General features: G+C 44.6%; 1 protein-coding gene across 3 annotated transcripts; it reads left to right on the plus strand.

The window, feature by feature from the left end:
• Nucleotides 1-889: 889 nt before the first annotated feature.
• Nucleotides 890-23555, plus strand: RASGEF1B (RasGEF domain family member 1B; the record flags this gene model as incomplete). Of its 3 annotated transcripts, none has more annotated exons than XM_080924856.1 (13): nucleotides 890-1072; nucleotides 2478-2600; nucleotides 3017-3154; nucleotides 9362-9577; nucleotides 10065-10139; nucleotides 11492-11587; nucleotides 11689-11791; nucleotides 14072-14151; nucleotides 15407-15502; nucleotides 20307-20402; nucleotides 20863-20986; nucleotides 21827-21899; nucleotides 23449-23555. In XM_080924856.1, the coding sequence occupies 13 exons, from the start codon at nucleotides 896-898 to the stop codon at nucleotides 23471-23473; spliced, it is 1422 nt and encodes a 473-aa protein (XP_080780982.1). In that variant the 3' UTR covers nucleotides 23474-23555. The 3 variants fall into 3 exon arrangements, with proteins under 3 accessions (XP_080780982.1, XP_080780981.1, XP_080780983.1); XM_080924855.1 differs by having other exon boundaries at nucleotides 9365-9577; XM_080924857.1 differs by lacking the exon at nucleotides 2478-2600 and having other exon boundaries at nucleotides 896-1072; nucleotides 9365-9577.
• Between the last annotated feature and the right edge of the window lie 281 nt (nucleotides 23556-23836).

Below are 23836 nucleotides of genomic sequence, written 5' to 3' on the forward strand. Positions count from 1 at the left end.
CCACAAGTTGCTCCCAGTCAGTCGGGAGCCAAGCTTCTGTCTTGGGCACAGCATTTGGCTTTCCTCCAGCTATGAGTCCCTGGTTCCAAAGTCCTGAATGTCTCCATTGTCCAGACACACAGCCAGAAACCCGAATCCTCTTGAAGGCCCGGCTCTAGGTCCCCTAAAATCCAAGTCATAATTTAAAGGCTTCTGGCCTGCATTGAGCAGCGTCTGATAGAGGCTTTGTGAATGGCAAAACACACCAATGGGCAAGAGCAACTTATCTAGGCTGGGCAGTACTCTTTGTTCTTAAACATAAAATGTCTGCTCAAAGTCAGAGGCTTTGCACACACTACACACACAGCACCCCAAATCGCAGATTTGATGAGAGGAGCAAAGGTCAAATAATTATCTGACGGTCTAGTAAAGATGGAGAGCCAGCCTCAAGTCTCTCGATATGTGCAAACATCTGTACACACTCAACACACACACACACAAAGACACAAAGTACGCACTTTAACCCCAGGTCTCTTGCAAATTACAGTCTTACCAGTTTCAGCTTTGCTACTCTTCCACATGTCCAGCGCCCCCCACCCCTGTCCAGTTTTATCTAATTCATCCCAGCAAGGTCTTGCCTGCAAAACCCTTGACCTGGCGACAGAAAGCAACTGGTTCCTCTTCTGCTCACAAGTGACCGTAAAGGTGTGAGTGGGAAAAGCCCAGTGCGCATCAGGACTGGATCTAGCCTTTTCATATTTGCTTGAACGTAGGCTCGGGTGTGGAACTCAGAGCATTTTGGCTCTTTCCTTACCTCGCCTGTCTTCCATTATAAGAATTACTGACGAAGCCTTACCTCTTGATGCTGCATGTCACTGATCACTGTGTTCTTGTCTTTTATTCTTTTTAGGAAAGTATGCCTCAGACACCTCCCTTCTCGGCCATGTTTGACAGCAGTGGGTACAACCGAAACCTCTACCAGTCTGCAGAGGACAGCTGCGGAGGCTTGTGCTACCATGACAACAACCTCCTCTCGGGGTCTCTGGAAGCACTTATCCAACACTTAGTACCCAATGTGGATTACTATCCTGACGTAGGTATTGCTGGTCCTCTAAACCCCATCACCTGTATGGATTAGAAACTGCGGGGCACTATGCAGGTTGCTAAGAATTTTCTCGAAGAAGAAAATCTGTAGTAATTATTGAAAGTTTTAGGACTACATTGAGCCCAGGGAAAGGACAGGATTGCGGTAAAGTCCCCTTATCCGGTTTTTTCTCGGTCCTCCTCCTCAGTGTAGGCAGCCTAAATGAATCGATGCCCGTAGACTTACTCCATGCCTGCATCTCGCTCTGTAAATAAAAATGCCATCAGAGAGATGATTGGATGGCCCTATAATTAATATGACATTAACGTAACTAGGGAAAGTCCACAGAAAGAGACCAGTTACCCAGATGTTGGCTTGGTTCAGCTTTCCCTTGATAGCCTATAAGGCATTTTCTAAGCTAGGAAACCTAGTGTGTATCATCTCAGTCTCTGTTTGAAGAAGCAGGAACGGTAGACAAAGGTCAAAGTTCAACACATGTTTACTCCTTGGTTTCTTGTCTGGGCCAAGCGAGTTCACCTTCCCTCCTGTGTCTTGAATTTGGAAGGACAAGGAGGTTGAGTTTACTAGGCGGCTGTTATTGATAGCGAGTTCATGGAACTACCTAGAGACCACATTTATTAGCTTTTATAAATACAGTAATAACCTCGTTGTGCAAAGCAGAGCATGCAGCCGCCAATGGGAATTCACCATAGCGTTCCTATCTCTGTGGATTCTTTACAGCATTTTCACATATGCTCCTACCCGGGGCAGCCTTGTTCTCAAAAGTCAAAAGAATCCCTTGTTCTGTTCTGTAAGTGTTTATGAAGCACTAATGAAGGAGGGGTGGGGGAAGCAAAGAATCCATGGAATTCCTCTTTTCACCTAGAGCCTGGAAATGTCCTCACCGGCGTCTCAGGAGACGGTGTGGCTGGAGAGAAGTCCATAGTGTTGTGTCCCTCTTTACCCAGCTGCCGAGCGGGCCACTAGGATGGTGGCACGTCGGCCTTTGAATGTTGTGATCCACATACTGGGTGCTCTGCACTGAAGACACAGGAGTGGTTGTTTGTTTTTTTTATCAGTTACAGTAGATGATATTTGGACACATAACCTTATTCGATATGGGCAACATATTTAAGACAGTCTTGCCTCTCCGGGCTGAATTTTATTCTTCTTGATTATGCCGAAAAATGAATACATCCTAACTCCCGATGACAAACAGAGAAGGAAGTGTCCTCTGGATTATTTCAGGAGCTGAATTTATCCTGTTATTTTTAGTGTGTGTTCGGGGAAAAGATAAGGCACTGGTGGAGGGAAATGATCTTACGCTGTTTTACTGGCAAGCGATTACCCCGACCTGCAGCCTGCTCACTTCCAGGTAGAGAGTGATGACTCTTTTCTCTTTCTCTTACTGCAGAGGACATACATATTCACTTTCCTGCTCAGTTCTCGGTTATTCATGCATCCCTATGAACTCATGGCCAAGGTTTGCCACTTGTGTGTGGAGCACCAGCGACTGAGTGAAGGGGATGGGGATAAGGTAAGGGGACATTTGAATGGTTGTTCTCATTAGACCGGCTGGCTCTGGTTTAGGTTTTGTGATCTCCATAAGTAACCTAGCTCAGCCCCAGGCTGATGTACCTAGATGGCACCACAACCGTGCGTTTCAGGACACAGAGCTCAGGGAGTGGTTCGGTGATAGACTACTTACCTCCTGTGCATAGGGCCCTGGGTTAGATTCCCAGGACTGCAAAATTAAAATAAAATAAAAATAAACCAAAGGACAGTGTGAAAGTCACAGAGGACCCTCAGTCCTACCCTTCTTGACTGTACTTGGTGTTGACAACGGAGGTGGCAGCTGCCTCTTCCTCCCCAGAGAGTTTGATACCAGTTACTGGTTCTTAGTGCAGACCACGGTGATGGATATTTCTGATGCAGAGTTCCTCTTCTCCCTAGAACCAGATGAGGAAAATCGCACCTAAGATTCTTCAGCTCTTGACAGAGTGGACAGAAACATTTCCGTATGACTTCCGGGACGAGAGAATGATGAGGAACCTTAAGGACCTGGCACACAGGATGGCCACTGGCGAGGAGGTTGGTCGCTGACACCAGCACGTCCAGATGAAGCCTGGGTGGGGCGGTGGGGTGGGGGCTGGACTGCCACAGAACTCAGCAATGTCATTTTGTGTTGACTTCAGACAGCCCTCTATGTAGCCTACATTGGCCTTTTAGCAGGTCAGGTGGGGAATAATTTTTCCAGACCACTTCACATGAATGTGAACCGCAGTTTTATGTGGTTATTTGGTGGCGGTGTCCGTGTTAATTCATGGTGCCGGGTGTGTTTTGATTTTATTGGGCTTCAGTCTGTCTTCTAAGGTGTGACCCAGCTCACACATTAATCTCTGTGTGTCTGCCCACACTTAGATACAGCTAAATAGCATATTAACTTGTAATTAGAAATAGACAGTCCAGGCCGTGGAGGGGAAAACACATATGCCAGTGTTTTATTGTGAGTGTAGCTGGCAAGGACTGCTGTTGTTTGTAAGTTTCAGATAAAAGGGAAATACAGCTGTTTACAGAGAGGGGAGTGAAAAAACATGCTGATTATTCCAGGCAGTAAATGAAAAACTTAGAAATTTGGGGCTGGTAGCACATTGACTGGGCAGACATAAGGCAGCGTGATGTCTTACAAGAGAATCAGAAACCAAAGCCTTCCGTGGAGGGATTTCAGCAGGAGGCTTAACGTGCCTTTCGAAGTGTTTACTGGGAACTGTCCTTGGTAAAAGAGAGAGGGTTCACTGCTGTATTATTAGCAAAGGTGACTCCTGGGACTGGGGGCAGCATTCACGAAACAGTCCAAGTATTCTGGAGCCGGAAGTTACTTCAAGGGTAGAGTGCAGAATAAGTGGAGATTCAAAGTCTCTTAGGTCATACTCCATAAATATCACGTTCCCCCAACTGAGCCTGTGATAGGCAGGTGCTAACCTGCTTCAGCAGATTTTTGGTCCTTGGAAGCAGCCTGGAGGGCTAACTTTGTGTGTCGAAGCTTGTTGGGCACAGAGAGCTTTGTAGTTTCCGTGCGGCAGATAAGTTTCTGGGAATGAGTTTGGCACAGATGTGATGCTGTCACCTAGCAAGAGGAGGCCTAGGCACCTGGCAGCGAGCAACTTCTCAACAGTGAGAAGATGCGCTGGGCCTCCATGACAGCTCCCTGGGGAAGTTCTCTCAGCTCCATGCTTCAGAGATAGCAGCTCAAGACACCCATCCTGAGTCCTGTCACCATGACAAGAGGCAAAACCAGCTCTTTCGAGCACTTTGCTCTCTCAAGTGCTATTCCACCCAGGAATTAATGCTTCCATGCTTACTTTATGACGTCACATGGAACTCCCCCACTGGCTGTGACTCTTCTGGTCCGTTTGCCTGTCTTAGGTTCTTCCTGATGCAGATGGACACCCACAAAGGTGAATGTCCAACAGCACAGTTTGCTGTAAGCGTCCGTTAGGAATGGCTGCTGCTGGCTGCTTGGCAGGGCCAGTGCCAGCTCAGTGGCTTTGGCTTAGGGCAAACTGGTTGAAGGATGAGCGCTATCCCAGGGCTGAGATCTGAGTCACAGCCAGGTTTTTAGTTCAGTTCAATTATGTGGCACTATTGATGCTGCCAGCCCATCCTTCTCTGCTGCCTTTTATACCGAGGAATGAGAAGTTACTTCTAAACTTGATTCTTTCCCAAAAAGGGACACCTGGGAGTTATTATGATTTTTAAAGATTTATTTTATGTATGAGTACACTGTTGATAAGAGGGCATCAGATCCCATTACAGATGGTTGTGAGCTACCATGTGGTTGCTGGGAATTGAACCCAGGACCTCTAGAAGAGCAGTCTGTGTGCTCTTAACCACTGAGCCATCCCCCAAGCCTGTATTTATTATTAATAATTATCATCATCATCATTATCATTATTTTAAGATAAAATGTAGTGATTTGAAAATGCTGAATCTATGCTTTTGGTATTTCTTATCATGGAAATAAAAATGGTGGTCCTTTTCTTTTGTTTGCCAACTGAGGTCTGGTCTTTATAACAAGGTCGAGGCTTCAGGGACTGGGGAGATGGAGGAAAGGGACAGACATCCTTCTGACCCCGACTTCTCGTTGACACTCTTGTGTTAAGCACATGAAGAGGTCAGCTGACTTTAGATGGTATGGCAGAGACATTATTGCTAGGTAAAGAAGATTTACCTACTGGGGAATATACTAAACTCAGGTAAGTGGAGGCTGTGTCTGCCTTCACTGTCAAGGGCTTCTGGGAAGCTGCCACTTCTTGGCTGCTTTTATTCAGAATTTAGGAATTGGCTCCACACATAACAGTTGTTTGATTTGGGTGTGCTCTGGCTAGTCCCCTAAATTCCTAACTCCCTTCTCATTCCATAAATCATGACACTGCCTTGTGCTATGTTAAAGGCCCTTGCTGCACTTTACAGTCTTGGCAGGCTCCCTGCTATCACCTACCTAAATTCCCTTTCTCAGAGAGACCGCCCATTCTTGACTTTCATGCATTTCATTTCCTGGCACTCTGGGATTTGTAGTTCATTGTTTGTTGCTCCACTGGACTCTAGATTATGCCCACTTTCTTTGTTCACAATTTTTTTAACTCCTATCTAATAATGGGCATGTACTTGTTTCCCAGTATGTTTGAAGGGATGGATGGATGGTGGATGGATGGTTAGATGTATGAGTGGATAGTGGATGGATGGATTGATGGAGGGTGGTTGGATGGGCAGGTAGAAGGGTGGATGGATGGATGGATGGATGGATGGATGGTGGGTGGATGAATAGATAGTAGATGGGTGGATGGTGGGTAGATAGATAATTGGATGGATGGATAGATGGTAGATGGATGGATGGTGGATAATTGGATGGATGGATAGATAGTAGATGGGTGGATGGTGGATAGATAGATAATTGGATGGGCAGATAGAAGGATGAATGAATAAATGAACGAACAAGCAAGTAAATTACGAGAATGAGGAAACATTCCTCCTAGAGGAAGATGCCTGGGTTTGAATTGGGACCTGTTGCTTCTTGCCTCTGACTCCAGGGGATTTCTTTTCTTTTCTTTTTTTCCCTTTGGCTATCAGTCCAGGTGTGCCCTGTATATAGTCAGGTTCTTTAGAAACTGCTAGGACAGTTCCACATAATTTGGCTTAATATGCTTCTCCCCGGGGATTTGCCCCAGATGAAGTGGTTTATTAGGACACACCTGGAAGAAACATGAAATGAAACTAATGATTGGATTTCATGACAAACGTCCAGAGTGGGCGGCATGCAATTTCCTTCCCTTAAGGGGTTGGCCTTTGTAATAAGGACTGCAGCCTTCATTTGCCAGGTAATTACTGTCGCTGGCAGCGAGGTTATAAAGAGGAATAAGTACATATTTAGCAGTTCATGACTCAATGAGGAAGCATGCTTAACTCCTCAGAACCTGAGTTCCCAAATAGAACCAAGCAAAGGCAGGGGAGCTTTGGGAAGGGTCACAGTACCCCTCCCCACACACCGATTCAACACTCTGGTTGTGTACTTTTTTGTGTGTTCTTTCTTGCTGTTGCTTTTTGCTCACTGTGACCTGCAGTTCCTCCACCCTTCCCAAAGATAACTTTTTTTTAAGTGGAGAACACAGTCTTCCACTTGATGGAATTTCAGGAGAGCTCTGCTTCCTACCCGTTGCCGCCTGTGGGAGTCACCTGAGGTGCATTTGTAGTGTGCTATCAGACTGTCTTCCCAGCTCGTCAGAAATGCCCCACACTGTCAACCCACTGTTCTTTCTGCAGGGACCTTCAGGTGCTGACCAGTAGGAAAGTCTCTTGTCTTAGGGATCCCGAGAAGGTTGAGAGGTGAGGTGTGAGATGTAGAAGAGAGGCCATGACCATTTTAAAGATGCATTTCACTTTTCCAAGTGGAAAAGAACTTTATTTTGCACATGTCATTTGGAAAAAAAAAAAAACACTGGACTGGCTGTCACTTTATTTAAAATAAATCGAGTAGTGTAGGAATCTGTTCTGACTATCGAATAAGAAAGTTTAATCAAAGTAAAAATGCCAGTCCTGTGAACAGCACCAAACAGTGTCCAATTTGTGTGAACCTTCCAGAATGCCTCCTTGGCTCGGTACTCAGGCATGGGTGGGTACACACACGCGTAGGAACGGTGGTTTAGAGAATTCAGTTTATGTTTAGTAATTTTTGATTCTTCTCAGAAAATTTTGACCAATATGTTCCTTATTCACACCAAACTATGCTTTATATGTTAGGAATGACAGTTGTGGCTTAATCTTGTGAACAGTTGTTGTTGTTGCTTTATGTGCATTGGTGTTGTGCCTGCATGTGGATCTGTGTGGAAGTGTTGGAGCTCCTGGAGCTGGAGTCACAGATGTCCTGAGCTGCCATGTGGGTGCTGGGAATTGAACCTGGGTCCTCTGGAAGAGCAGCGAGTACGCTAACCACTAAACCATCTTTGCAGCCCCTGTAAATAAGTTGTGATGACTGAAAATGCAGCATGTTTTCTCCTCAGGATGACACATGGTGTAGCTAAAGTGTCTCAAGAAGACTCATATATTGGGGACTATTGTATAACTTTAAGAAGTAGTAAGAACACGCATGTGGGGATGTATAGGACGTTTGGTAGAAGAGTAAACATCACAAGTTAGTTCTGGTGTATCTCAATGTTTCTAAAGAAAATGAGTTTGGGATGTATAAAATAGCACATTACTTAGCCTGGACCCTTTTGGATGCCAAAGAAAGACACATTTATCTTCGAGCGGTACATTACCAAATAAATAACAACTTCCAACATTAATCCTCTGTGGGAGATAGATTGTTTAAGGTTTTGTTTGTTTTTGTTTTTTCCGGGCTGGGGCGTTGTTTGTTTCTTTGAGGCTGCCTTTTGGGTATCTCGGCTAGCATGGAGCTCCCTCTGGTGAAGCACTAACCCTCATGCTCCACTCCAGCTGTTGTTGGGGAAGATGTTACATAAATGTTTAAGAGCTGGCATTGCCAGGTGGAGAAGAAAAAAGATGGAGAAGGCTGTGCTTGCCCTTATCTCTTGTCTTTTTGAGAATTAGCCATTTTCAGATTTGTAATTTCCTTAATGTACACATCTAGAGGGTGTTTTTTTTTTTTAAATAAACATACTCCAAGCCAAATTAGAAAAAAAATATGTCTTTGCGGATTACAATTTTCAAATTTCAAATCTTGGCAGATGCTACTAGGCACCTTTAAAAACCAAACCAAACCAAACCAAACCAAACCAAACCAAACCAAACAAAAAAGACAACAATGCTGAGGCAGAAGCATAGCATAGGGTTGCCCTAAGCTGTAGACTCCCTGCGTCTGTCCTGCTGTGGAGCTGTCTGCCTAAGTGCCCAGCTGCCACTGAGTCAGTCTGCATAGTTCTTGCCAACATGAGCACCATAATTTACCTACCTAGCAGTTGGAGACCAGAAAAGAAGGACCAGAATAACCCTATGCCAAATAAGTATACCCAAAGGAAGGAAGGAAGGAAGGGAGGGAGGGAGGGAGGGAGGGATGGAGGGAGGGAGGAAGGGTGGGTAGGTTGACTAGAAGTCATTTCTTTGCTTTAACAAGTGTTTTAGAAGGCAAGCGATTGACATTTACCTATAATACAGGGAATACTTCTGTAATCAGCGACCTAAGAGTAGTGTAGCATGGTGCAGTCATGAGCGAGGTGGCATCTGGTAGTAGCCTTGTGACGAGAGCTGCCCTGTGAGACAGTGGCGGTGAACATCAGTACTGACACATGCATGGGAGGGAATGGACATGAGTCAAGAGAGGTCAGGCGACAAGAGTGAATCCCTAATTCCACACTAGATGGGAAGGATCAGGAAGGTGGGGCGGACAGCGATGGTGGGCTCTTGTCACATGGCTGCCATGCACGCAGCAGAGGAAGGCTGGCAATTATAGGCATAGAACAGCCACATAGGTGACTAAAAACACAGAGAGGAGAAGATCTGCCTTGAGATAGATTCATGTGGCTTAGTCTAACATAAGTTTTACTAGAGCACGCTTAGTTGGCGTGTAGTGTTTATTACACCGGGTCGCCTCGAGGGTTTTTCCTGAGGTGTTTTCAAGTCCCAGCCTGAATTGCATTTTCAAAAGCAACCTGAGAGAACAACCTAGTGAACCTGAGTTTTTAGCTGACAAGGCTCAGAGCATTTGGAGAAGGGACATCTGAGGCCTCACAGCACTGGAGAAGACATGCAAAGCAAGAATGCCATTCTCCCCTTACTTGCTAGCAGACGTACCGGAAGAATGTCCAGCAGATGATGCAGTGTCTGATCCGAAAACTCGCCGCCCTCAGCCAGTATGAGGAAGTCCTGGCTAAACTCAGCTCCACAGCCACAGACAGACTCACGGTTCTGAAGACCAAGCCCCAGGCCATACAGAGGGACATCATGACCGTCTGCAGCGACCCTTACACGTTGGCCCAGCAACTGACTCACATTGAGCTGGTAAGGCACTAATCGTCTTTGCCCTCTGACAGAACCACAGACGGTGTGCTTTGGCAACCAGACTGTTTGCTGATAGTAATATGAGGAGAGAGGTCAGAATAAAGGGAAACCATCCACCAAACAGCTAGAGCATGTTTTGTTTGGGCATTTGAATATGGATGTTTCTGATATCCTGGGAATTTACTCATAAACACATACTAACCAGGATAGAAAGGCAGGGAGGGTTTAATGGTCTCTTTATCTTCTGCCTTTAATCATTTTCCTGTTATTTTCCTATTATTTCTTTCATTCTTCAAATGTCTTACGCAACACTGACCTAAGGAGAGAATTGCCTCTCTTCATATCTTGAAGCTGATGAAAGTATTCAGGGTTAAAAGCTCATTTTGTAACCTGCTTTAAGAAATTCGGGGTAGTGCCAAAATTAATAGAGGGAAGCGAGCATCTGCTTTCTTCTCATCTTCTTTAACAGTGTCGGCTTTTATTTCAGGAAAGACTCAATTACATTGGCCCGGAAGAGTTTGTTCAGGCGTTTGTGCAGAAGGACCCTTTGGACAATGATAAGGTAATCAGCACCAAGTTGTTTGTGTTTTTCATTAGTTGTTTTGTGGCTCATTGTAGCTTTTCTTGGGCTGGTCTATGAGTATAATAGTCATACCTCATCACTTCCTCCTTTTGGGGAATTTAATAAGCCCTTCCTGGCAAGCAGACATGGTGTTAGTCAAAGAAGATACAAGCGTAATGGTTTTAGCAGATTAAGACAGAAAGAAAAGCAGAGAGAACGGTCTGCCTGTGATTCAGCAGCAGGGGCAGGAGAGGCGGGATGTCCAGTCAGTGTGCACAGCAGAGCTCTTGTTGGTCTGGCCCCTTTCTGTAAGTGAATCTGCACACATATAAAGAACATGGTACTGGACATACACTATACATTTCACGAACACTTGAACATATTCCCCTCTTCTAGAGTGGCATTGCTGGGCTATCTATAGCTGCTACATCTACTGATGAAGGTCTCTCTGGGAGGCAGGCCAACAGCTGTTTCCCACCTCGGCCCAGCTTCTCTCAGTGTGGGAAGCGAAGACTGTGTTTTTCAATAGGAAGTGAGCGGACTGTTGTGTGTTCTTCAGAAAGGAAGGAAAGAGGGTTAATGAACCTCTCCAAGTTTGGTTTTGAACTCCAAGATAAGATGAACTACTTTTGAACAGTGTGGTATTCACCCTACTCAATGATCTCCATTTATCTTCGGGTAAATGGTGCTCCCAAACTCTGTCTTCCCACCGTACTGTCCGAAGTAGTCCTTTGCCTCTTAGCTGCTCCTTGCTTGTTTATGGCAGTTGGTATGGATGTCCCAAGGCTGTTTGTGGACGAAGCCCTGCTCCAGTTCCATTTCTGTTACTGTGATGATAACTTGTATGGCTCACAGTTCCAGATTCCAGGCCACTGTAGAGGGGAAATCAAGATTGGAACCCAAGCAGCTAGTCACATCCAAGTCATGAGCAGAGAGAAACATGTCAGGATTTAAGAAGAATTTTATGCTCTGGTTTACTCCCAGGGTGAGGGCAGCGGGACATTTTTCCTTTCTTATGCAGCTCTCTCTAAAAACGACAAGTTCCTCAGAAACAAAACTTTGACCTTTAAAGGCGTGAAGGGAGGCGAGAGAAGCCAGTGTAGCCAGGCCTGCCTTCCTACACCCATTAACAATCAAGACAGTCTCCCACAAACTTGCTCTTCCCGTGTAAAGCTAGCTTGTCGAGTTAACACTTCAAAGGAACCAGCAAATCCTTCTTTGGAATTGAGGGTCTGAGGGCGCTTGCCTCCCAGAGAATGCCCCCATTTCTCGGGGAGGGAAGGAAGGGCACTTTTGTGAGCACATCCATGTGTATTCACAGACCTCATCTGCCCCCTTTGCTTCCTCTGCAGAGTTGCTACGGAGAACGGAAGAAAACACGGAACTTAGAAGCTTACGTAGAATGGTTCAATCGGCTAAGCTACTTGGTTGCTACAGAAATCTGCATGGTGAGATGATGCATTTTCCCCTCGTCCAGTTTTCATGCTTCCTTTGTATCTGTTGGGCCTGGGTGTTGGGTTCTGACTGCTCACAGCCATTTTCCTTACAGCCTGTGAAGAAGAAACACCGAGCGAGGATGATTGAATATTTCATCGACGTGGCTCGAGAGTGTTTCAACATTGGAAACTTCAATTCTTTAATGGCAATCATCTGTGAGTATGTGTGTGCGTGTGTGTGTGTGTGTGTGTGTGTGTGTGTGTGTGTATACTAGTTTGATGGGGCTTGCAGAATGTATCCACTGAAACTCTTGTCTTTTCTGAAAACTGTACTCTCTTTAATCCAGTTACTACGGAGCATTCAGAACGATTTATGCACCCACGTTAGTGCAAGTCCATATAATCTGTCCTTCATGGGCTTGAGTTCATTCACTGTCTTCAGTTCATTTGTGCTCAGTTGAATGCTGAGCTGAAACACTTGTCTAAATAAAAAACTCCTTCAGGTATTTGGGCAGCTTGACTACCAGGCATTACAGAAATGACCGGGCCCGAGATAAAGTCTTAGCATTAGTCTGAGGATGGCCTAAGAAACCAAGCCTTTCCTTTTGCCCTTGCTTCTGAGACAATGTCAGCTCACTATCGCAGCCTTCTAGGTCTGTCCACAGGAGGGTTGTGCAGATTTTAATCACTGACACCATGTTTCATTCTACTCATTTTATTAGCACAATACAGAAGCAAATCTTTGTGGCCCAGCACTCAGTAAAATAGTTGTGTAAAAGAAAAAGAAGAGTTGGGTCACTTTGAAGCTAGAAAATCTTCTCAATTTAGTTTATTAATATTTACCCTGATAGATTTCTTCAGTAAACCCCCCTTTTTTTCTATTTTGTCTGTCTGTGTTTTCCCCCATTAAAATGCTGGCTATGCTTGACTCCATGAAAACAGTGGACAGAGTGGTCATCTAAGGCCAGAGACCTGAAAGGCTGGCATCCTCAGTGATAGAGGATGACTTGGCTTCCTTCCAATTAGAGAATGCCAAGGCAAGCCACAGGACAGAGGAACATGTTAACATGCAGCCAACACAGAGCTTGTATCCATGACCCCTACATAACCATACAGTTGCACCAGATGAACAACCAGGGCATAATACGTACATAAAAGGACCATTAGAAATGCAAAAAAAGTCATAGTGAAAAATCATCTCACCAAAATATCAAATTAAAATAGCACCGACTATCGTCCAGGGTAAAGGGTACGTGAAATGTGTTACACGGGAACAGAGGGAGTTTGAATAGTTTTATGGCTTTAGCAACTGGAACTTTCTTATAAAGCTAGTCAGAAACCTGCCCTGTAATCCAGAAGTTCCAGCACTGACATATTTGCCCCATAACAAGTGGGTACGCCTGCAGAAAGATTTGTGCTAGAACTATAAATGGCGCTTTATTCCTAATAGCCCCAGCTTGGAAAGAGCCCAAATGCCCATTTGCAAGTAATTGACTGAACAAACTGTGGCGTATTCATACAAGAAATACCATAGCAGGAGAGATGAGTCACTGAAACATATCTAAGCTGGATGAGTGTCACAATCCTCGTGCTGAGCCTTTACCAGGTCAGGCAGGACGAGGCATGTGCAGTGGGATCTCTCATGTAAATGGGCTAGAACAGACCCAAAATAACTAATGTCTGCTGATAGGCGACTCTTGACACTGTCGCCATTTCTGGAGAAGGTGGAAACTGACCAGAAGTGGTTCCAAAGGAGCTTTATGGATGGTAGAAAGTTCTGTCATAACCTGATTGGGATGGCGATATATGACCTTGTACACCTATCAAATCCACCACATTGAACACTTAAGATCTGTGTCTGTGTTTTGCCTTGATTCGAAATCTCTTGAAGTTATTAAACATGGGACTGTTGGTGGCAGGGGATGAATATGTGTACTCATTTAGGGCCATGTGGACTCCTTTTCCACAGCAATGTGGTGCCAGGTAGCTGTGGTATGTAGGTCATCACTGGGGCAGGCAGTGTGGCATTGTGGGTAAATATAACCACATCTGTGTGATCTCTGCCAGCAATGTGAGGGAATACATGGGAACCACGCATGACAGGTAACAGGAAACAGCTCAGCAAGGAACAACCTGTGGCCCAGTCACCAACTGTTCCATTTTGTTTTCTGATGGCCAATAAGCTAGACTTCTAATATTTTGAAGTTGACTGAAAAGAAGAAAGAACAATTTTACCCTGGCTGTAGTTACCACACACCACAGCATGGCAGGGTCTCAGTCCCCCAGTATGACCTACATACCCGAAGAAATGTGTTTAGCCCAGTTCACCACTGTACTGCTTCTGAGCTGAGGAAAAGTTAGCAAGGAAATGTCAAATCTCAATTGGAGAACTTGGTTGCCGGTGCTTAGTGACATTGCACCACAGGAGAACAAGCTACAATGACTTCTTACATCTGTCTCCATTCTCTTCCCTTCATGTCTGTGTTCAATGGGAAGCTGGTATGAACATGAGCCCAGTCTCAAGACTTAAGAAAACCTGGGCCAAAGTGAAGACTGCAAAGTTTGACATTCTTGAGGTATGTGACAGAGATGGTTTCATGTTAATGGGATTGAGCCTGCCTGTGGTACCAGCACGCAGGAGGCTGAGTTTTAGGGCAGCCTGGGGTGGGTAGCAAGGTACCTGGAAGATGGAACTCAGCTGTATGATGCTGCTTCTCCATCAAAGGAGGAGGTTTGGGGACTGGGAGGTAGGGAAGGGACTCAGACTGGAGAGGGTAAAATTAGGTCGGTTTGGGACATTTTGGAGTAATTGATGGAAGAAATGTGGACTTCTCAGTCACATCATTTTATATGCCAGGATAGAACTGGAATCCTGAATGGCAGAGAGAGGTCTGCTTCCCAGTTTGACTTTTTTACTACTAGCCCATGTCTTTATCTCCTTAGAATATTCATTCACCACTTTTTGAGCAAAGTTGATTAATCCAAACAACCATACCTGTATAACTCTGAGGTTATACGTGTGCACGCTCGTGTGTGTGTGTGTGTGTGTGTGTGTGTGTGTGTGTGTGTGTGTCTGTGTGTGTGTGTGTGTGTGTGTGTATGTGTCTGCCTTTGTATGTCTCTCTGTCTCTGTCTCTCTGTGTGTCTGTATGTCTCTCTGTGTGTATCTATCTGTCTCTCTCTCTCTCTCTCTCTCTCTCTCTCTGTGTGTGTGTGTGTGTGTGTGTGTGTGTGTGTTTGTGTGTGGTGTGTCTGTCTGTGTGTGTTTGGATAGTGTTCACTTTCCTGTTACCTTACTATGTTAATGATGTGTTAATGTCTCTCATCTCAATCCTTTGGAAATAATAAACTTTCTTTCACCCAAATTGCCCAACATCAGGTATATATGTCCTTTTATTTTGATTGATTTGAAACAAAGTTGGCTTTTTTTTTAAGCTGGCATGTTTTCATGGTTTGTGAGTAATAGTTCGGAACTGCAGAAAGCAAATTCTCTTTAGGTGTTACGTCATATGAGTGCCTGTGACCTGGCCCACAGACCATCAAGTGGTACCAGAAACTTTTCTAATGCTAGGTTTGGACCACTCACATCCATTTTAGGTCTGAATTCAGCAAGTAGCTTAAACGTGTTGATTTAGGTTTGACATTATTAAAGCTCACATAGCTTCTAAAGAAAACCAAACCTCAGGAAGGATTGTGTTGTGGCAGCGGAGGCGGCAGCGGCTGTGTGTGTGTGTGTGTGTGTGTGTGTGTGTGTGTGTGTGTTTGTGTGTGTATAATGGATACATCGTACTTCTAATGAATTCCCTAATTTACTGTATTCTCTTCCTACAGCATCAGATGGATCCATCAAGCAATTTCTACAACTACAGAACAGCTCTCCGAGGGGCAGCGCAAAGATCCCTAACTGCTCACAGTAGCAGAGAGAAGGTATGCTGTGACAAGTGTCACTTGTTATCTTAGACTTGTTGGGATGTAAACTACTACCTGGAGTTGATTTTACCCCTCAGACCTAAGACAGGTGCACTTTTAGAGCTCTCATCCCTCAGGAGGAAGAGGAACTTGGCCATGGACAAAGAGAAGTGACGTGGGTGGAACTGTGCAGTTGTGTATTGCATTATTTGTATATTCTACTTCTGATGTGTTCTGTAGTGTGTCTTAGTTGTATTTCAGGCAGTTAGTTAATATGATATGGTGACTAATAGCATTAGAGAGTAATTTGGTTTAATGGGAAAAAGACATTTAAGCTCCGCATAAGGTGGTTCACTTAATGTAACCTTTCTTTCAAAAGAATTAGCTTACCTCCCACAGTTAAGCCATTTATTCACAGAAAGTAGGTTAGTTGCTATGGCATTAGGCATGCTGTGACTAATTGGATATGTAGGTGGCACAAAAAATACAGGGGCAATATCTTAAAAAAAATTAACGATCCGGTCCTTTCCCCCATTATACCATGAGCTCTGGACTCAGACACATTTCTGTCTTAGTTCCTCTCAGAGGAAGGACAGATTGTTTGTCATGATGTTTGAGAAGTAAATGTTCAATTACGATAACAGCTAATGCTGACTTCTTTTTCTTTTTAAGATTTATGTATTTTTACTTTATGTGCATTGGTGTTTGGCCTCCATGTGTGTCTGTGTGAGAGTGTCAGATCCCCTGGAACTGGAGTTCCAGACAGTTGTGAGCTGCCACATGGGTGCTGGGAATTGTACCCGGGCCCTCTGGAAGAGCACACAGTCTTTTTAACTGCTGAGCCACTTCTCCAACTATGAATGCTTTTTAGTGACGGCTATCAACTTTTAAATTCTGCCCCTACGTTAAACAGTATTTTCAGCCAGTTTGCAGAAACAGGAGAAACATGTTCCCTGACTTCTAAGTCACTTCCTCCAGAATCATCAGGATTAATGAGCTATGACACAAATCCCTTTTAAAGATGTGACATGTCTCCCGCCAGCCCTGGTGACCTCTGAGAAACAATGCGAGTGTATTAACTTTTGAGTTTTAACCGAGGGAACTTCCAGATGCCCGGCACTTTGCTAGCTTTGATATTTTGCTGAGAAGAGCCAGTCTGAAGTGGTTTACGAGGGAGGGAGGACCCCCGACACCCTGAGCGAGGGGTGCAGGGAAGCTGTGAGACCACCCCACACCTCCCACATGGTGAGAGCAGGAGGCTGCTGTGGAGTCCTGTCTGTCAGAGAGCTGCAGCTCTGCCCACTGCCACCAAGAGAAGCCACTGTCACCTGTGCACCTTTAACAGCTGTTCCCAGACAGGAAACATCATTTATACTTTACATCACTTAGTCACTCAGTCCTGCTCTATTCATAAAGGGCAGCTCTGTGTAAACTTATAGGTTGTGTCTGTAGCTGACAGACCAACCGTAATTACAGCCATCTGAAGAAGTGTACCGTTCCTTTTTCATACTTGGCCTCAAGAGATAAGAAATAAAAGCATGTCTGGTCAAATCTATCCTTTCATCTTAAAAAATTAGGTTGTTTTCTTTATTTTGAGCTGAGGGAGTACTTTATTATTCCAAAGTAACCGTCCATTTTACAGTCTCCTTGGCAGTACATCTCAAATAATGGTCTTTGATCTTTTCCGAATCTCTAGTTTATGTGGTCAGAGCAGTGCATGTCCAGGTACTGATTATGGTGCAAATCAAATCTGTCTTCCATGCAGGAGCCCTTAAGTGCTCTCTAAATAGTTCCCCTTCCGGTGGGTACTCAGCCTGCTCAGAGTCTCTCTGTCTTTAACCATGCCTCCTATGATGACATGACTTTCAACCCCTTCAACTATCCTCTGTCTGTTTCTGTAAACATGGTCCTCATCGTTAGCATAAGTTTCTAGACACAGAACGGATGGTGCCTTAAAGTACAGAGGTCGCTTCTGAATTACCAGCAGTTCACACTTACAGTACTGGGGGTCCGACCCGGAACTCTACCATTCATCTCTGATATATCCCAGCTGTCCGCTCATTGGTTTGCATTGGTTTAGTTTTGAGAAAGAATTCACCAAGTAGCCCAGGCAGGCCTTCACCTTGCAACCCTCCTGTCTTGGCTTTCCTAGTAGCTGGGATTATCAGGCATAAATGAATTCAGAGTATATATTCAGAATTCTGAATATATATTGTTATATTAAGATTTCTCTCTATTTATGTTTACGTATATGTATATGAGGGTTTTGTCTGCATGTTTTCCTGGATGTCAGAAGAGGCCATCGGATCCCATTACAGATGGCTGTGAGCCACAATGTGGGCGCTGGGAATTTGAACTGAGTGCCCCTGTGCTCTTAACTGCTGAGCTATCTGTCCATCCCCATCATTCAGAATATGTCTAAAGGGGAAATTTGTGTTGTAGCTCAGTTGGTGAAGTCCTTGCTTAGGATACACAAAAAGAGTGGAGTTCAGCCTCCAGCTATTCCCAGAACTACATGAGGCACTTAGGAGAAGATTATCTTTGGCCACATAGTGATTTGGAGGGCCAGTCAGGAGGAATACATGATTCTACATATATGACATATATACACACACACACATATATATGTACACATACATACACACATACATATAACATATATATTCTAGTTTATATATGGCTATAGAATATATAACTATTTAATATATGTGTATGTAATATATTTGCTTATATAGCTACTAAGTTCTCCCACTAATGATAGTGGCAAGACCTAATAGAAACAAGCATGTTCCCTTTACTTTTCTCACAAGATCCTTCAGTTCTTACATTCTGCACCAGCTAATTATTGTGCAAAACTGATGGGGACTCTCCGAAGTGATTGAGGGGTTAAAGTCTGCGATTCCCTTCTTGTCATGAGCATGAGAAATAGAGCAATGAGTGCCCCACATTAGGCTGGCTGTGTTCCCATGGTCCTGGAAGGATGACTCAGTAGTGGAGGGAGCATCTTGTAGGGACACTGAATGCAAAACTCCCCCGGAAGGAGTCCTTCTGCCTCCCTTGGTTTAATGGCCATGACAAGAACTGTGGAGACTTTATGAGGCCCACAGCCCAGCCCCCACAGCCCAGCCCCCACAGCCCAGCCCTGAGGACTAGGATGGCCCACTAGGGCAGCACAGCAGTCTCTCCTTTAAAAGCTGTTGCCATGTAAACTACCTGGGGCTGTCCCAGGATGCGCGTTTATTGTCTTCTGAGCACATTCGGACTTGGGTCGTAGCAGAGAACAGTGTCTGGATGAATGAGCGTCGCCACGCTTCAGTGAAACTCTGTGGCCACTGTCACTTCTATGTCACATTTTTCATGCACCCTCAAGTATTATTCTTTCAATGCCCTGCACCAGCCACTTAAAAATGTAAAGTATGCGTCTCCTAGGCTATACTAGGAATAACAACATATACTTAAAGCTAAACGGAGCACAAAGACCTTACATTTTGCCACCCCCTAGCTTTCAGTACTAGCCAGCTGTAGAGCCAGTTTCTAAGCTGATGTGTGAGGGGGTTCATAGCCTAGCACCCACCACCATGAGTGCTCTTTGAAAGAGGCACGGTTTAGTGTAGGAGGGCCAGAACACGTGGAGGGAGAAGGAAGTCCTTTGCTAATTCTGCTTTAGGGGCTCTGCAGACAAGAGCAAAAACAAGGTAGTCAGGGGTGCTTCAGATACTTCTGATAATTCTCAAGGATCAAGGAAACAAAGTTAATGAAGTGTGATTTGACTTTCTGAAAAAGACTTCAGGGAAAAGACCTGAATTTCTCTCTAGAATTGAACCGACTCACTCTTTGTGTGTGAGCCAAAATGTTTGTTTTCTCATTCATGAGTCATGCACTTAGAAGACTTCAAAGGCCTGATCTTGGTGTTTTCAGAATTTCCCAGATAATCTGTTGGATGCGTTGTTTACAGTGTAGAACTTTTTCAAACACATCGTATTGGGGAGAAAAATAAAAATGACTGTATCAAAACTTCGATCTCTGAGTGACATGGGAGTAGTCCAACATAGTTTAGAAGATTGCTCCTCTAGGAGAGTCAGGGAAGCACGACCTCATCAAACCACAGAACCCAGGCCACAAAGGTATCATTACAGAAGCGTATTGGTTTTTGAAGTGTTTAATTTTAATTCACACATTTTCATCTCTCCCTCACTCCGAGTGCACCTGTCTGGCAACAGACAGTGCCAGGTTCTTCTAAGGGGCTTTTCCCTTGGCATGTGGAGACTCCTTCTCTCACACAGCCAGGCCTCCTCAGTAGGAAACTCTAGCAACGATTGCTCGAAACCTTCAGCTGTCACTTTATCTTGAGAAGTGGCTTCAAGAGGAAAATATAAAAACAGCCAAACAAACAAACGAAGCCCCACTCATTGAAAACACAGATATCTAATGGTGGGATGATACGAAATATAACAAGGTCATGTACCAGGGGGTTTCCTAAACGTACAGAGTTCTTTCGGGTACTTTCATTTCAGCAGGAACCTTTAAATTTTATCAAAGTAAACATTGAAGAAAATAGGAAAAAAAATTGAACAGAAAGGATTTACCCATCCATTTGCCAACAGTGCTAGTTCCTATGGTACTAGGTGTTGGTGACATTTGCATTCTAGGGTAAGCCTCAGGAGGTAGCGAGTGTGTATCTCGGGGTGTACAGAGCAGTGCACCGTGATTTACTGCAGCCTTCCGTGCAGCCCGAGTTGACCTTGCTCATTCGTCCCCCGTATCTGTAACAAGGTGCTAAATGTGCATTTACCCAGACAACCCTGCATCATTTTCTTTCTAGATTGTGATACCGTTCTTCAGTCTCTTGATCAAAGACATTTATTTCCTCAACGAGGGCTGCGTCAACCGTCTTCCAAATGGCCACGTCAATTTTGAGGTGAGTGTCACAGAGCAGAATTTGAATATCAGAGCAGGGATCAGGCATGGTGGCAGAGGCAGGAGGATTACCACAAGTCTGAGGCCAGTTTGGTCTGCGTAGTGAATTCTAGGGCAGGCAGTGTGTCTCACAAACTAAAACCATAAAAGCGGGGGTTCATTGTCAGTGCCCCAGCCTAGCAGCCAGGCAGACTCCGCAGCTCAGAACAAACTTGTTACTGGCCCACTGTCTCTAGGAACTGACAGCAGCAAGTAGCACAGCGGTGTCCCCCAGACCCTGGCACTGTCACCCGCAGGAACATGAGTCACCTTCCCTTCCCTAGCTAGCAAATACAATGTGTATCAAGTAAGACGAGAGGATGACTCTGAAGCCCCCACACTAGGTACTTTTAAAATTGAATTGGGTCCCAAGGCCGGGTCATTCTTGACAATCCCCTTAAAATTCTTTAATTCTCTTTCAGAAATTTTGGGAGCTGGCCAAACAAGTGAGTGAATTTATGACTTGGAAACAGGTGGAGTGTCCGTTCGAGCGGGACCGGAAGGTCTTACAGTACTTGCTCTCAGTGCCCGTGTTCAGCGAAGATGGTGAGTCTCAGCCTGCACCTGTCCCAGATGCCCCCAGATACATTCGTGTACCTGGCTATATGCCAGCCTCTAAACTGATCCAACCTTTTCGTTCTGGTGCACAGAAAGTCTTACAGTTTACCCCTAAGATGTTTTCACTTTGGAATCAGCTACACAAAGGACATTAGACATCTTTCCCAATGCCTGTCCTACTAAATGATACGCATACATGGAAAGAAGCTATTAGACATTTCACAAAGGTGTGGGCAGTCTTGACCTGTTTGAGCACCAGGCAATGGAAGCAGGGGAAATGCCTGGTTCTGGGTCGGACAATTCATTGGAAGTCTGTAGAATAGTTAGTAGGGGGCTTACCTACAGATTTGTTACATCCCCAGGGTTTATTGATGGTTGTCTGCATTAGTGACTGGCAGACATTTTAAATTCATATTTCCTGTTTGGGGGAGGGAGAAAGCAGTTGATTCATCTCTATAAATAAGATGAAAAACAACGTTTATAATCTTGAGATGATTTTCTTTTGGATTTAAACAACCTACAGAGCTGGGGGGCGCCAGGAAAGAGCCATGGCCCTTCCTTTCGGAAAGAAGCTGAGTTTGAGTGTACAGTAGGACTGTATGCTTTGCATTTTGAAAGCTTCTTGCCTCATAGATTCTTGATTAATTAAGGGCCTTTTCAGCTCAAAGCCATGGGGCTAGTCGATGCCTAATCAGAAGCAGAGTGCTGCTCTGTCTCTTCAGGTTGACTTAGTAGTGGAGCTTGGGCTCAAGCTGAACAGGCCTTTCCAGCAGTGGGGTTAATGGTATCAGCTTCAATCGTAATTTTTTTTCCTTTGGTTGATTGTAGCTCTCTACTTGGCTTCATATGAGAGTGAAGGACCTGAAAATAATATAGAGAAAGACAGATGGAAGTCTTTAAGGTGAGTCTCAATGCTTCTTTTATTGTAGGGGGAACTTAGCCGTGTTTCCTCTTTGTAATCACCCTCTTGTTTTCCCCCCCAAACAAGTGGGGCCTTTGGTAAGACGCCTAGTAACTGAAACCTTGCTGTGGAGAAGTAGACAGATTGGTTCTACAAGATACTTCGTATTTGAATTATTCATGGAATCTGGACATATAAAAACCCAAGCCTACCCATAATTTCTTTATAGTTACTCTGTTCTGGTGCAGATCAGTAGTTGGGTTGCAAATCCAAGATTTGACGGGAAACACTGAATTGTGTAACTCCCCAGGGCTCTGTGCACTGTATACAGTATATGGTAACCCAAAGATTTAACCAAAGATTTTAATGGTGGAACTAGAAAGGGGTGTAGGAAAGGCCATGTACTGGCTGAATTCAGACACGCATATGGGAATCTGTTGACAGCTGTATAAACTCAGTAATAATTTTTTTCTGGTCAGAGCGTGTTTGAGAGTTGCAAACCAGGCACATTAACACACCTAAAATCTTAGGTCTTGGGAAGCTGATGTAATAGAACCACATGTTTGAGTGTGGTTGAACTACAGAGTGAATCTGAGGCCATCCTGGGCTATAAATCACAACTCAATCTGCAGAACAGTAACTAGAGGGGCTGCTGCTGAGGCGGTGGCTGGAGAAGGCATTCTGCACACACTGGGAGGCATTCTTTGGTGTAGAGGACTAGTTTCTATGTTAAGATGATCTTCTAAGGAAGCTTAAGGAACAGGTTTCTCCTTTTATCTAAGCCCTGAGCTCAGCCTTTCCCATAATCATAATCATGGCTTCTCTGCACTGCCTCATTCTATGTCAACTTGACACAGGCTAGAATAATTATGAAAGAGGAAACCCCAGTTGAAAAAAATGCCCCCATGTGATTAGCCTTCGGGTAAGCCCATGATGCACTTTCTTGATTGATGATTGACCTGGGGGGACCCAGCCCATGTGGACAGAGGGAACCTTGTGCTGGTCATCCTTTGTGGGGCTATAGGAAAGCAGGCTGGCCAAGCCATGAGAAGTGAGCTAGGTAGGATGTAGCACTCCTCCATGGCCTCTGCATCAAAGTCTGACCTCCGGGCTCCAGCCCTGAATTCCTTTGATGGTGGCCTGTGATGTGGAAGTGTAAGTCAAATAAACCGTTTCCTCCTCTAGTCGCTTGTGGTCATTGTATTTTGTCATGGCAGTTGAGGCCTTGTAGACGTAAACCTATGTATCATACACATGCCACACATACAGAAAAGTTCGTTGTCATTAATGGTGTTCACGCTTTGATTTAATATAAATATCCTGAGTGGTAACTCTAGAGAGTCTTTGTTGTCTCCATGAATAACTGCTTACGGGTCCAACAATCCGCCTGAATTACTCCTAAGATGCCAGTCCTGGATTTCTACCCCATCATTTCAACTGTGTAAAAATACATTTAGAACATGGGAGACATGAACATTGAGCAAGGCGCTCGGAGCCAATACTACTGCACCTCTGCCTCTTGACTTACGTGGTTTCCTTTATTCCACAGGTCCAGCCTGTTGGGCAGAGTTTAACACATGGAAAGTGACAGTGCTGTTGTTGCTGCTGCTGTTGCTGCATCAGTCCGACCCTGGAGGGGCTGGCCTTTGTTTTCTGGCATCCAGTACTAGGAACCGCCTCCCAGACTCTGCAAGCAAGCCCAGCTGTAGAGCAGGATGGGGAATTCACTTCCCACAGCTGACAGATTGACTTGGATTTTTTTTTTTTTTTTTTTTTTTTTTTTTTTTTTTTTTTTTGAGACTGAAATCTTCACTGAAGACACTTGAGAAAGAATCCTCTAAAAGTCCCGGCTCTGCACATGATTCATCTTCTGGAATTTCCATGTGAATCACAGTTCTGCACCTGGATGGAGTTTTCTTTTGTTTGGTTTTTTTTTT

This window comes from Micromys minutus (genome assembly GCF_963924665.1).
Source record: "Micromys minutus genome assembly, chromosome: 11".
NCBI classification, from domain to species: domain Eukaryota; kingdom Metazoa; phylum Chordata; class Mammalia; order Rodentia; family Muridae; genus Micromys; species Micromys minutus.